General features: G+C 34.8%; 3 protein-coding genes across 4 annotated transcripts; all 3 read left to right on the top strand.

Annotated features, from left to right (window-relative positions):
• Positions 1-343: 343 nt before the first annotated feature.
• LOC122599486 (protein ALP1-like) lies at positions 344-1,725 on the top strand. The gene is made up of 3 exons (XM_043772005.1): positions 344-877; positions 964-1,189; positions 1,268-1,725. The coding sequence occupies exons 1-3, from the start codon at positions 344-346 to the stop codon at positions 1,723-1,725; spliced, it is 1,218 nt and encodes a 405-aa protein (XP_043627940.1).
• Positions 1,726-1,941: 216 nt separating this feature from the next.
• Positions 1,942-3,639, top strand: LOC122599483. Its single transcript, XM_043772003.1, has 2 exons — positions 1,942-2,302; positions 3,155-3,639. Exons 1-2 carry the CDS (start codon positions 1,942-1,944, stop codon positions 3,637-3,639), a joined length of 846 nt encoding a protein of 281 aa, XP_043627938.1.
• A 1,987-nt stretch (positions 3,640-5,626) lies between these two features.
• LOC122599020 lies at positions 5,627-11,136 on the top strand. 2 transcript variants are annotated; one of them, XM_043771466.1, is made up of 4 exons: positions 5,627-5,919; positions 10,194-10,412; positions 10,497-10,536; positions 10,647-11,136. In XM_043771466.1, the coding sequence occupies exons 1-4, from the start codon at positions 5,847-5,849 to the stop codon at positions 10,678-10,680; spliced, it is 366 nt and encodes a 121-aa protein (XP_043627401.1). In that variant the 5' UTR covers positions 5,627-5,846; the 3' UTR covers positions 10,681-11,136. The 2 variants fall into 2 exon arrangements, with proteins under 2 accessions (XP_043627401.1, XP_043627402.1); XM_043771467.1 differs by lacking the exon at positions 5,627-5,919 and adding an exon at positions 7,394-9,576 and having other exon boundaries at positions 10,177-10,412.
• The last annotated feature ends 1,206 nt before the right edge of the window (positions 11,137-12,342 follow it).

Here is a 12,342-nt window from a genome sequence, read left to right as displayed (position 1 = left end):
AAAAACCATGTTTTATTTTTTGCCTAATCAAAAGATCGAACAATTCTTCTTTTTATCTTTCTTTTAGGAACTTGTAATTAATATGTTTTCCATCAAATTATTTGTGTTTTCTCAAATTTAATTACTTAGGTCTAAATGTTCAAAACCTACTCTCGATGTTATATATAAGTTGTACTTTATGGCTAATCTTCATGTTAGTTTATACATATACTTTGCTTGTTTTGTGATCTTTTAATCCATTAGATTTTTCTTCAATAATATGTATATATATATTTAAAGAAATTATCATAACATTAACTTTAAGCTAACTTAACATGACTTTCGTTAAACTTATACCTCATAGATGACTAGGACAAGCTTGTCTCGACATAGCATCCAAACTAGACAAGTTTCAACGTTAGCTGCATTAGGAGTATCTCACACAATACATTTTGCAGCCCGTTGGTTTTTATTGTGTGGTGCTGCTATGAATCACGTAATCGAGTCTAAAGCATTGCGTGAAAACTATTTTGTAAGTTTTTATGAAAGACGCCAAAATATGGTAAGAATGGTATATGCTAGTGATGCTACAAGTATAGTAAATTTAAGAATGAATATATATGCTTTTGAAACACTTTGTGAGATTCTTGAGACTAGAGGGGGGCTATGTAGTACGAAAAACATTGAAGTGGATGAACAAGTTGCAATGTTCTTACACATACTTGCGCATAATCAGAAAATTCGAGTAATCGGAAACAGTTTTCAGAGGTCCAATGAAACAATAAGTCGGTATTTCAAGCTAGTCTTAAATGCGGTATGTCAACTACACAAAGACTTTTACAAGACCCCAATCCCTGTGCCAGATAATGAATTAGACGAGAGATGGAAGTGGTTTAAGGTTAGTTAAGATATAGATTAATATGTAATATATCCATATATAATATTTGCCTATGGTTCTATCTTCTTTTGTTTTTGTTTATGAAGGGTTGCCTAGGAGCATTAGATGGAACATATGTTAAGATTAGGGTCCCTGCTAGTGACCAAAAATCTTACCGATCACGAAAGGGTGATATCTGTACTAATGTTTTCGGTGTTTGTACAAGAGACCTTCAATTTACCTATGTGTTGGCGGGATGGGAGGGTTCGGCAGCGGATAGTCGAGTGCTTCGCGATGCTATTAGTAGGCCAAATGGCCTTAAGATACCAAATGGTATGTTATATATATAAATAATACATAACAAAAAAAATTATAACTATAAATGTGCTAAATAGTTATATCTTATAATAGGAACGTACTACCTTTGTGATGCCGGTTATGCTAATGCCGAAGGTTTTTTAACTCCTTATTATGGTCAAAGATACCATCTTAATGATTGGAACCGTCCACCTACAACTCCAAAAGAGTTATATAATAAAAGACACGCATCAGCAAGAAATGTCATTGAGAGATGTTTCGGGTTAATTAAGAATAAATGGGCTATTTTGCGTGATGTTTGTTACCATCGACCACATTCCATGGCGCGAATAATTATTGCTTGTTGCTTAATGCATAATTTTATTCGCACTACAATGAACCATGACCCCGCTGATGATGAAGTATTGGATGATCATATAGAACCTCAAGATAACCATGATAATGTTATTAACACCGTGGAAACTTTATCAGGATGGAATGACGTTAGGGATAATCTTGCGAATGACATGTTTAATGAGTGGAATGCAAGACGTTCTCATTTAGCCCATTAGCTTTTATTGTCCTGAGCTTTGTTAAGTTCTAAATTCACCAGCTTTTTGGATGTATTAAATTATCATTTTGCTTAAATTAGGTATTATGTATCATGTATCTCAACATAAATTAGTAATTGTGCTTTTAATATTTTTGTTATATAAACTTTTAATATCGTGTGTGTGTTAACTTTGCGTTTATATATATATATATGTGTGTGTGTGTGTGTCATAGAAATGGCAGATTCAAGTTCAAGTGTACCTCGAGGTGCTAGAAGAAACAAAAGACCATGGACAACACATGAAGATGCAAAGCTAATCGATGCCCTCATGGATTTACATACATCGGGTAAGTATTCAGGTGCAGATAATGGTTTCAAACCCGGATATCTCAAGGCAGTGGAACAAATGTTGGATGTAAGTCTCCCTACCTCGGGCTTGAAAGCGGAGCCCCATATCAAATCAAGAATGAAGACATTGAAGGCGAACTTTAGCATTGTGCACGATATGCTAGTCGGCACAAACACAAGTGGCTTTGGTTGGAATTCTGAAACATGTTGCATTGATGCAGAAGAACAAGTGTGGAATGAGTACATCAAGATATATACTTTCATATATTGTTTGATCAGCATTGGTACATCACTTAAACAAATACCAATGCAGAAGTTTTTTGACAAGTAGTAGATGGTCAATTGGTCATAATCAATACTAGAGAATGATTTTTGACAAGTTCTTACCCACTGTTAACAATGAGCAATTAGCATAAAAACATAGTTTACTTGTGGCCATATCTCATATTAGTCCATCTATGTCATTGATATATGTACACAGTGGAAGTAGGATTGTTTCTTTACAGGCGTCATGTTAATTGTAACGGGTTGTGTCATTTGGGTTAGCGAGTAATCCTTTATATCTTACGGGCACAATAAAAGAACTAGCATCGCACTTGTCAAATTAGGATTCTTGGAAATGAGGTGTTTTGGATCAATCCAATCATGCCTGCACACAAGCTTTACCCATTTGATCAGTGAGCCAAGTCACTCGACCCCACCATGTTACTGCTAACTTTACCTAATAGTCGACAAACTTGCACAAGTTCGAAGCAACTATATGGCATTATTAGAAGAGCTGTCCAGAAAAAGTAAGTAGTAAAATCGCTAAACAGCTGAACTAGTCTAAATGAATAAAGTTTTTAGTATGGGTGTGAATGAAACTTAAAAATAACCTATTTATTACATAACATAACATTACGAAAACGATATTGTTTTAGTATTATCATTTAGAAGGTTTTAGGAATTTGGTAACACTTTCGATATAGTCTTTTGACGTGTATGTTCAGATGCAACCAAAAACATCCTATTAAGTCCTTTCAAAAAGATAAATGAGATATAGAACATTTTGAGTCTCCACTTTTAAAATGATCTAATGAACATAATTAACTTTCTATTATAGTCTCATAAAGGTGCAGGTAGTTTTAGAGGCAAGCCATTGCCATTCTACGAAAAGCTTTGTACTATCTTTGGTAAAGATAGGGCTACTGGATCTCAAGCCGTTGATCTTGGAGATGAAGATATTGTAGAAGAGAGGCCATCCACACCAGTGACTTCCCCTATTGATGTTGATACGGAGGCTCACGTGTCCAATGGACCAACAAGTAGTGTTAGTAATAAAAGAAAAAGAAGCAAGTGTTCTGATGATTTCAATGATACTTTTTGCGGATGTTCCATAGACTTGACAGAAAGTATCGAAAAATCCATCAATAGGTTGGGTGACAAAATTGTTGAAAGTGCTAATCAAGACTGTAACAAAACTGGTAGTATATTGGATCAAGTTATTTTGGAGATACAAAATTTGCCTAACATCACTTGGAATGAACGTGTGAAAGGTATGCATATTATCGGTCAAAATCAAAGTATGGCTAAGATATTTCTATAGTTGCCGGAGGAAGGACGAGTTTGCTACATTCAAATGCTTCGAGATGGTCCTTTAGACTAGATGGTACTTACTTGGGCTTACTTGGTTCTACCTTTTTTTTGTACCCGGAAGAATGTAGAATTTGCTACATTAAAATGCTTCAAGATGGTCTTTTGGTGGGGCTTACTTGACTAAACCTTTTTTGTTGTACTGTAAGGCATGTTATTCATGAAACATGTTTTTTGCTGGTAGCTTCTTGTTATATATATATATATAATCTTTTGGAAGACTATCTCAATGTACTAGTAAGGAATTTTATTTTATTAGTATATATCTTTTGTAGCTTTTGATGTCAATTTTATTTGTAATTTCACATATTAGTTTGGAAAAGAAACTGGGATATTGAATTTGTGAAGTGAAGACGACAAACTATAAATAAGAAAAAAAAACATTTTTAAAACTAAGAAGTTGGATAAAAATGAAACATTGTTGGAAAAAAAATAGCTCAAAAAGGATAATCCAATTCCATTCAATAACATAATCATACAGGATAATCAGTTTCTTTAGATTTATTCTCCCATTGTATCAAACAAGGTAATCAAATTCCATTTGGTAGGTCCATTCTCTGTCTTTATAATTCCATTCTCGACCATCATTCCATTCTTTTCAATTCTAGGCTACCAAACATCCCCTAAGGATTTTTATATGTACGTGGTATTCTTTTTATTTGAGATTTTATGTTGATAATTTCTTATTCGAATTGAATTCATGAGGTTAAAAATAAAGACACGTAAAAAACTAAGTTTGATAAAAGTTATAGAGTGTGAAAATGTCAAAAACTCCAATTTGGTAAAGGGTTTTGTTAAACGAAGCCCTAAGGACTTTCGTTAAGGTGCATTAGTTAGTTGTACACTTACCATAAAATTCAGGGGGGAGTTTTTAATATGGAAATGTACAACGTTTTTATGCATGTTAAGTGAAGTGGCTTTGTTTGGTAAATATTTTTTGTAAACATCACAGTTTGGTTAATATATATATATATATATATATATATATTGAACGGGCATCACAGTTTGGTTAATAACTCAAGATAACTTTCACCTGTTTAATTAATTAATCAATTCAAATAAAAAGATAAAAAAACGCAGCCCGTATCCCGATCAAGAATAATTGGTATCTCGACCAAGACTATTTGCAGCGATAGTCGTTGCAAATAGTCATGCCACGTCAGCAATCCACTAACCATTATAATTATTGTGCTGACCAAGTCGCCGCAAATGTTATTTTTTATTTTTGAGAGAGATGTATTGTTTTTGAGAAAAGATTCCATCCATGTTGTCAAATCACTTGTTCAATATAGTATCGCCTATCACTTTTGTTTTTTAGAGAGAAATGTATTCTTTTCGAGAAAAGATTTGTCAGATTGCTTGTTTCAATATAATGTAGGGAAAAAACATGTTTTTCCTTCACAAACTTCTTCCATAAAAATCACATGTATAAATACAAAATCTTCCCTTCACAAAATATCTTATATAAATAAAGTAAAATTGTGATGACATCAATATTTTTTAAGAAAACCTTATTTGACATCATTAGACTTTTATTTTACCAATTATTTATTCTTTATCTAACTCATTTATGACATCATCTTTGAATTTTAAATTTTAGCCCCTTCATTTAAATGTTTTTAAAACTATAATGTAAAATAAGTCTAATGTATAATAAATTTTTTTATGATATAGAAAAGGTTGAATCTTCTCATTTCATTATAGCAACATTGATAACTTGTCATTAAAAATATAGACATTTTTACCTTACATTTTTTTTTTTAAGTTTTATTATTATTATAATAGATATGTATTTATGAAATTTGTTTAGAATACTCGAGTTGAACCCGGATTAATTAACTAGTGATGAAGTATAGCCGGCATATTTGTTACCCCATAGTATAACCTATCCGTTTCCTTCCAAAATAAGACTACCAACAATAATATATTGATTGATTGATTAATATCACCTCTCAAAGTGTGTCCACTGTTCCATCACGTGAAAGATTCCTCCTCTCTCTCATTTCTCAAAACTTTTGTTAATTTCGGGTCCACTATTCCCAGGCACGATTTTGGCACAAAAGAAACCCTAGTCATACACACACCTTTACGGCTCTATGTCTATCCCCTAAAATCAAATCGTCAATTGAATACACACTATCCAATCGGAATCAATTATGGATGAGCGATAATACGTCTCTGTGCTCGGACCTGGTCTTAGAGAATGCAACCTCACCGGTCTTTTCTGTTGACGGTAATCAATCATCATTTCAATTTTTTTTAAATATTTCAATTTTAAAAAAATTATAGATTTTTATTCCATTAGCAGTAGATGAAGTTGACATCGACGTTAGGAGGAATGCAAAGCGTTATAAAACATTTATAGATTTTCTAAGAATGATATATTGGAGAGTTACATTGGCATAAGGTAAGGAATAAATAAACTATTATCCATAATGTAAAGGAATTGTTATTTTTCTCTAGTACCATAAAGATGTTGAACTACTTAAAATAATAGTATGTATATTATGTACTCGTGCCATTGGAGCTCTCTTCGTAATTGCAATGTTGCACCTATTGTATAACTCAACTCATGTAAAGGTAACCGTCCAAAGTGCAATATATTGTTTTTGGCAGAATTTATAAATGTTCTAGAACGCTTCTCGTTCTACCCAATGTTTATAAGATAAGGTTGTAAGTTTATCTGAACGTGCTGGTTGAATAATGTCGTACCCACTATTATCCAAACTATTAAGTGCATCAGAAGACAATATTTCATAAAAAGCTTTATAAGCATTTTGAGATGCAACTTCAAGAATTGGCGCGCTACATTGGGGATAATAAGAACCAAATAAGTCTAACTTGTCTATTTTATCAAATACCAATTCTAAAACATTTGTTGGTTCAGCCCATTCGTTTCTTTTCATCTTGATGTAGTTGATGGGTGGAACTGTAGTTCAAGATATGGTTGATGGGTGGATCTGTAATTCAAGAAATGTTACCCTTACCAGAGGATAACACGAGCTAAGTAATGGTTTTAATTGCGTAACTCCTATGTCCTTGTATGCAAAACATCAAAATGCCTCAACAAAGAAGAATGCAGTCCTTATTTTTTAAGTCATGCTCTTTATACATAGATGATGAGGACCGGTTACAGCCTGCGTTTCCATAATTTATTGCAATGCTCTCAGATCGATCGGTAGCGTGCGCTTTCATACGCCATTGCAATGCTCTCAAATTCATCTACAAGTGTTAGATCGGTAGATTGGTTGCTTTGGAGACTCTATCTGACATCCTATCATTAGTTCTGGATTTTCCTCTAAGCGATGCTAAGATCATTCTAGAAAATAATCTTCCAATGTTTTCTATGCTTTCCGATGATCCGGAAGAAAATGTAAGGTTCTGCTATATCAGCAATCTATCTCAACTTGCCGGTTTTCTAATACATTCGATAAGCTTAACAGAAGCAGGGGTTCTCAATTTTTATAAGTGTAAGCCAGAAGTCGCACAGAAAAAAATAACCGGAAAAGATGATTCACAACTGAGTAAATCAATAGCCAAGGTTATTCAAGAACTTGTAATGGGTCCGAAGCAAATTCCAACTATTAGAAGAGCACTTTAGAATATGTTGGTAATCTTTGCTGGTTTTTTGGCAGAGTGATGACTTTTTATTAGTCATCCTTCCTGCATTTCTTAATGACCAAGACGAGCTTTTAAGATCGGCTTTTTACCGCTGGACAATTTATGTTTGCTTCGTTGTCGGTCAGCGAAGTGTGGAGGTGTCAATGTGTTACATTGCTTCGCAACTCTGCACAAGTGGTTTTTTTAAGGAAAAGAATATTTCTTGAAATGATTGAGCATGCCTTTCATGTTTATGTTATCAAAGTCAATGTGTAAGATGGTCGACCGTAACGTTCATTGTAGCGAGTAGTGAAACCCTAGGTGCTGTTGATTCCTATGTGTTTCTTCTTCCACTGTTTCCCCTTTTTTCCATAGACAACCTGCATCTTTAGCTACCAAAAGTTCCCTTTTTTTATGTTTGAAGCCGCCAGTCTCAAGGCAATTATTTACCAAATCTTGGAAAATAACAAGAGTTTAGACATGTTAGAAAGACAAAGAAAGATTTGGTACAAGTCATCTGTCTGAAGCTTCAGAATCTAAGCAACCAGAAACTGATGACATGTACTAGAAAGGTGTTAAGAGAGTTGGATCAGATGAAGATTTGGACAGATCGGAAGTTTATTGGCACCACCATTCAGTCAACTTCTCTTGGCGAAATGGGAAGCTTTGATCATACTGCTCTCAGTTCAGTGATATTTTGGATCCCTTCTTTTTTGACAACTTGAAGTTTTAAGGATTCATGTCCCCACAAGTAAAGCTGAAAATAATTTAGTTGGTGAAATTTTCAGAAGGCATACCGTTATACTATTTTAGATATTATAACAAGAGGATATCCAGAAACGCTTCGTGTGCGCCTGAATTTTTTTCAACATTGGAGTTGGAAGATAGCAGATTGGACCAGACAGTCCATGTCAGCAACAAATTTCAAGAATTAGGAGTCTCAAGCTCTATAAATGATAACTCATCTCCTACCCAGATATCAGGATTACCATCTTTCGGTGGAACACTTGTAATTCCTGTTTCTGGTTGGCAGTCTCGCGGGGTGTTGGTTGCACACCTCTAAGAACACTGTTTTGCTGTCAATGAAATAGCCGTTTCAAGTGACCGTAGCTATTTTGTTGCTATATCTGATGATTCCACTGTCAAGGTTTGGGATTCTTGGAAATTGGAAGAAGAATTCTCCATTAGATAACTTACTGTCTAGATATTTCGAATGCTAATTACTAACACGTTTTTTATTTTAAAAAAGCCACCATGTGCCTTGGCCCAAGGCACAGGTGAGGCCCATCTATGCCGCCTAGAAACCCTAGTCCCAAGGCCCATAGATGAAAGGCGCGTTTGATACAGAAAAGCTGGTTTCTAAAGGTTTATATTAGTTTTTAGGTTATAGAAACCTGTTTTTGTATCTATGTGAAAACCGGTTTCCATAGTTTTAGGGTGTAGATACCTGTTTTTATGGTTTTTGTATGGGGAGGTTTTCATATGAAAAGCAGTTTATATTAGTTTTTGAGTTATAAAATTCTGTTGAAGTTTTTGGTTGAATGTTATGGGTTTTTTTTTAATGGTATTTAGTAATTGAATGGCATTTGCTAAGTTTTTTACCTAAGTGCGTTTTTTTTTTGGGCTGGTGCTTTTTTTGCACATCTCGGCTAGGCCACATTTGAGGTCTTATCGCATTGAGTGCGCCTACGCCTTTGACAACTATGATTTATCCCGATCACTCTGTGCTACAATGCTTCACTCTTACAAAGTTGCTGTTGGAGCTTCCGATGGCACAATTCATATATTTTGCATTGATTACATCTTGAGAGGACCTGGAAGTGTTGTAGAGAAATATTCGGAAATGGCTGATTGTAAAAAAATTGACCTTAAAGAAGAAGCAATTGTTACACTTCTAAATTACTCTTCAGGTGGCGATGATGATAGTAAAACAATTCTTTATAGCACCTATAACTGTGGCGTCCATTTACGTCATACTCGAGAAAACGCAAACTCATGGAATACAAAAGTGATTCCAGAGTAGGGTTATGTATTAGTACTTGTGGCAAGTCTTTATGGGAATTGGTTTGTCTCAGGATCATCCCTAGGTGGTGATACAGTATGGGATTTGAGGTTTGGCATACCCGTCAACTCATAGCAGTATTCAGTTGCATGCACTATAGCGAATATGTGTCTTTTTGTTCCTCCTCAGAGTACTTCCTTATCTACAACAGTAAGGCCATTTGTCTATTTCGCAGCAAGTTGAAATAAAGTTTTTCTGTGGAATGCAGAAAACAAGAGTCGTCACCAGGTAACTCACTAATCTTATTAACTCCCATGAGTATATAGTCTGTTTTGTAGTAAGATCTATTAGGTTATATTTCATATCTAAAGCTGGCAAATTTAATAGTCAGGTGAATTGGGTGTGTTAGGCAGGTAGAGTAACATGTAATAATGGCAAATTTTATAGCCAGGTGGAAATTGGCTGGCGAGAAGTGTTTAAAAAAATCTTGTTTAAGTAATTTATGTGTCAAATGTGGTTGGTCTTGAACCATTTTAAGCTACATTTGATCTGGTGGAGATACAACTCAACCCAAACCAACTGATTTATAAATAAATGGTTATAGTTGCCTCTTTTATTAGTTGTAGTTTTAAAGCTTAGCTGTGTTTTGAGGTTATAGTTACAAGGATGGAAATACATATCATAGGTTTTTTTTTTGGGGGGTGGGGGGTGGGGGCGGGGGTGGTGGTGGTGGTGGTGAAAGGCTTTAAGCCCGGTATGTATTACATATCACATAACATAGAGTTCAAGAATAGGAAAAGCAAAGTTGGATGTGTATTTATATGAAAGGCTATATATTTTTTTCCCTGTCTATCTTCATGACTCGTATTCATTTTGTTCTTTTAATAGTGACATATATACTGCAGGTATTGAGGGTTGCAAGGTACTGACAGTGATGCGTGGACCTTGGTCAGACCATCTAGCAATACGAATTCTAATACCCAATTTACGGAGGGGTGTAATATACAAGTACAGAATAGATGAGCTGAAAGAACCTCCTCCCCGCTCACCTGGAATTTGTTCATTGCTTTCATTACCTGGAGGTAGCGGCACCACTTATGAATTCGCCAATGGGATCATTGCAGGTCTTGGTTTGTTCCATTATGTTAGTTTGGTTGTCTCATTGTTATTAATCAATACTACTAATCTTCACTTCTTCATTAATGCAGCTCAGAGTGAACTTATTGCATTTTTGGCCCATTTCTCAAGGTAATTGGAAAATGGAAATGATGAGTTTTTTTATGAAACCAAATCCAGTATCTGCATTATCATAAAAAAGGTAAAGTGAGTCTGACATGACCATCACTTCTTCATAATAGGAAGCAAGAAGACGACCTTTGGCAACTATGCTGACTGGAAAAGCATTTCTGCAGCTGCTGCCACCGATTCAGGAGGCTGTCACCATAACCACCCTGTTCTCTCTCCGGCTTCATCTAATTGAACCAGGCTACTGTTATCAAGCAGCAGTGATGGTGCTGTCAAGGTTTGGAGGTAGAGGATGCACTTATAACGGCTTGGTAATTGGAATGAGCTTATTGCATTTGTGGCCCATATCTCAAGGTACATCTTTAGCAATACGGCTGTCTAAAACTGTATTATAGGTTTATTTTAGAATGTTTGCTTACTTTCAAGGTTCTCAGGTCCTGTACCTATTATAACTTTTAGTAAATTTATGAGTCTCTTGCTTTACTTGTATAGCATGTAAATCTTTTGCCACATGGGTATATTGATGAAAGTCTCTCTTTCCGGATATACATTTGTATTTTAGCTGTCTTGTGAGTATAATACTCGGGTATCAGATGATCATTATCATGTGGCCTTCACTCAAATGAGGATGGTTATCCTTGTGAAACTGTTTCTGTAATACACTTTAGCTTGTTTACAAGAATCTGGAGTTGAAAATTTTGTAGTTAAAAATAAGTAGTGTACTTCCTTTAAGGCATAAATTTATTGCAGCAAAAAAAGCATGATTCTTCTATAAAGGGGGATCAAAATTATGTCAGATGCTTATACCATGATCTTCCAGGGAGTCCGTCCCAACCAATCTTTTCTGTAACAACTTTACTTCAAAATTTTTCTGAAAATAAAAACGTTTCTTATAACTTTTGAAATTTGAAATATATCTACACCTGCCATAATCATTACTACATGTAATTTCAAAGTGTTTGCATATCTTCATAGCTACAAGAGGTCACCGTCTCTGGGAGGAACATCATTCAACACAACTTGTAGCTGGTCTCGTGATGTTAGGCTAATGAATTGCATAAGTTTAGAATGTATAGCCAACACTTGGATTGCAGGTGATCTTTCATGCATCTTGAAACAAAGGTTCCTTAAAGCTGCTTTGTGTGGGCAGATGTACCTAGCCTCCATGTATGGGCGAAACTATGAAGTATGAAGGGACCGGTGAGGGTCCCAGAACCTCCAAAATTCTCGTTTATATATACGTTTTGTATAGAACATCAATGTGTATATATATATACTCTCTATATATAAAAAAAATGGTTCTCAAAATAAAAATAAGGAATATATATATATATACTAGCATTGTACCCCCGCTATGCGGCGGCGGTTTGGTTGTGACGACGACTGGTGGTGGTGACGGTGGTTGTGGTGGGTGTAAGTAATTAATTTAATGTAATTGATGTAAATGTATAGTGGAGATATTTTTAAAAAAATAAGGGATTGATGATGTAAATTAATTAATCAAAGGTAAAGTGGTAATTTTGCATCTAACACTTATATGAGAGAGAAGATGTTAATTATTATAAGATAGTATAAATATAGATAAAAAGAGTAACGTTCTACATATTGATTGATTTTCGCCCCCCAAATAAATTGGTCACATTCTGCCAATGTCGGCTCTATGTAGTTTCTTATCTCATTAATCTCAGGCTGTCCATTGGTTTTTGAAGCATAAGACTAAGATCTCTTGTTATTCGAGCCCGTGTTTTATCAGATCCTTTAGAAAATGTACTTGAACAGGTATTTGATTAACATAGTCCGATCACATCA

Source organism: Erigeron canadensis, chromosome 5, assembly GCF_010389155.1.
Source record: "Erigeron canadensis isolate Cc75 chromosome 5, C_canadensis_v1, whole genome shotgun sequence".
Lineage (NCBI taxonomy): Eukaryota > Viridiplantae > Streptophyta > Magnoliopsida > Asterales > Asteraceae > Erigeron > Erigeron canadensis.
Note: the sequence above shows the minus strand (reverse complement) of the source record. Positions and strands in the feature narration are given on the sequence as shown.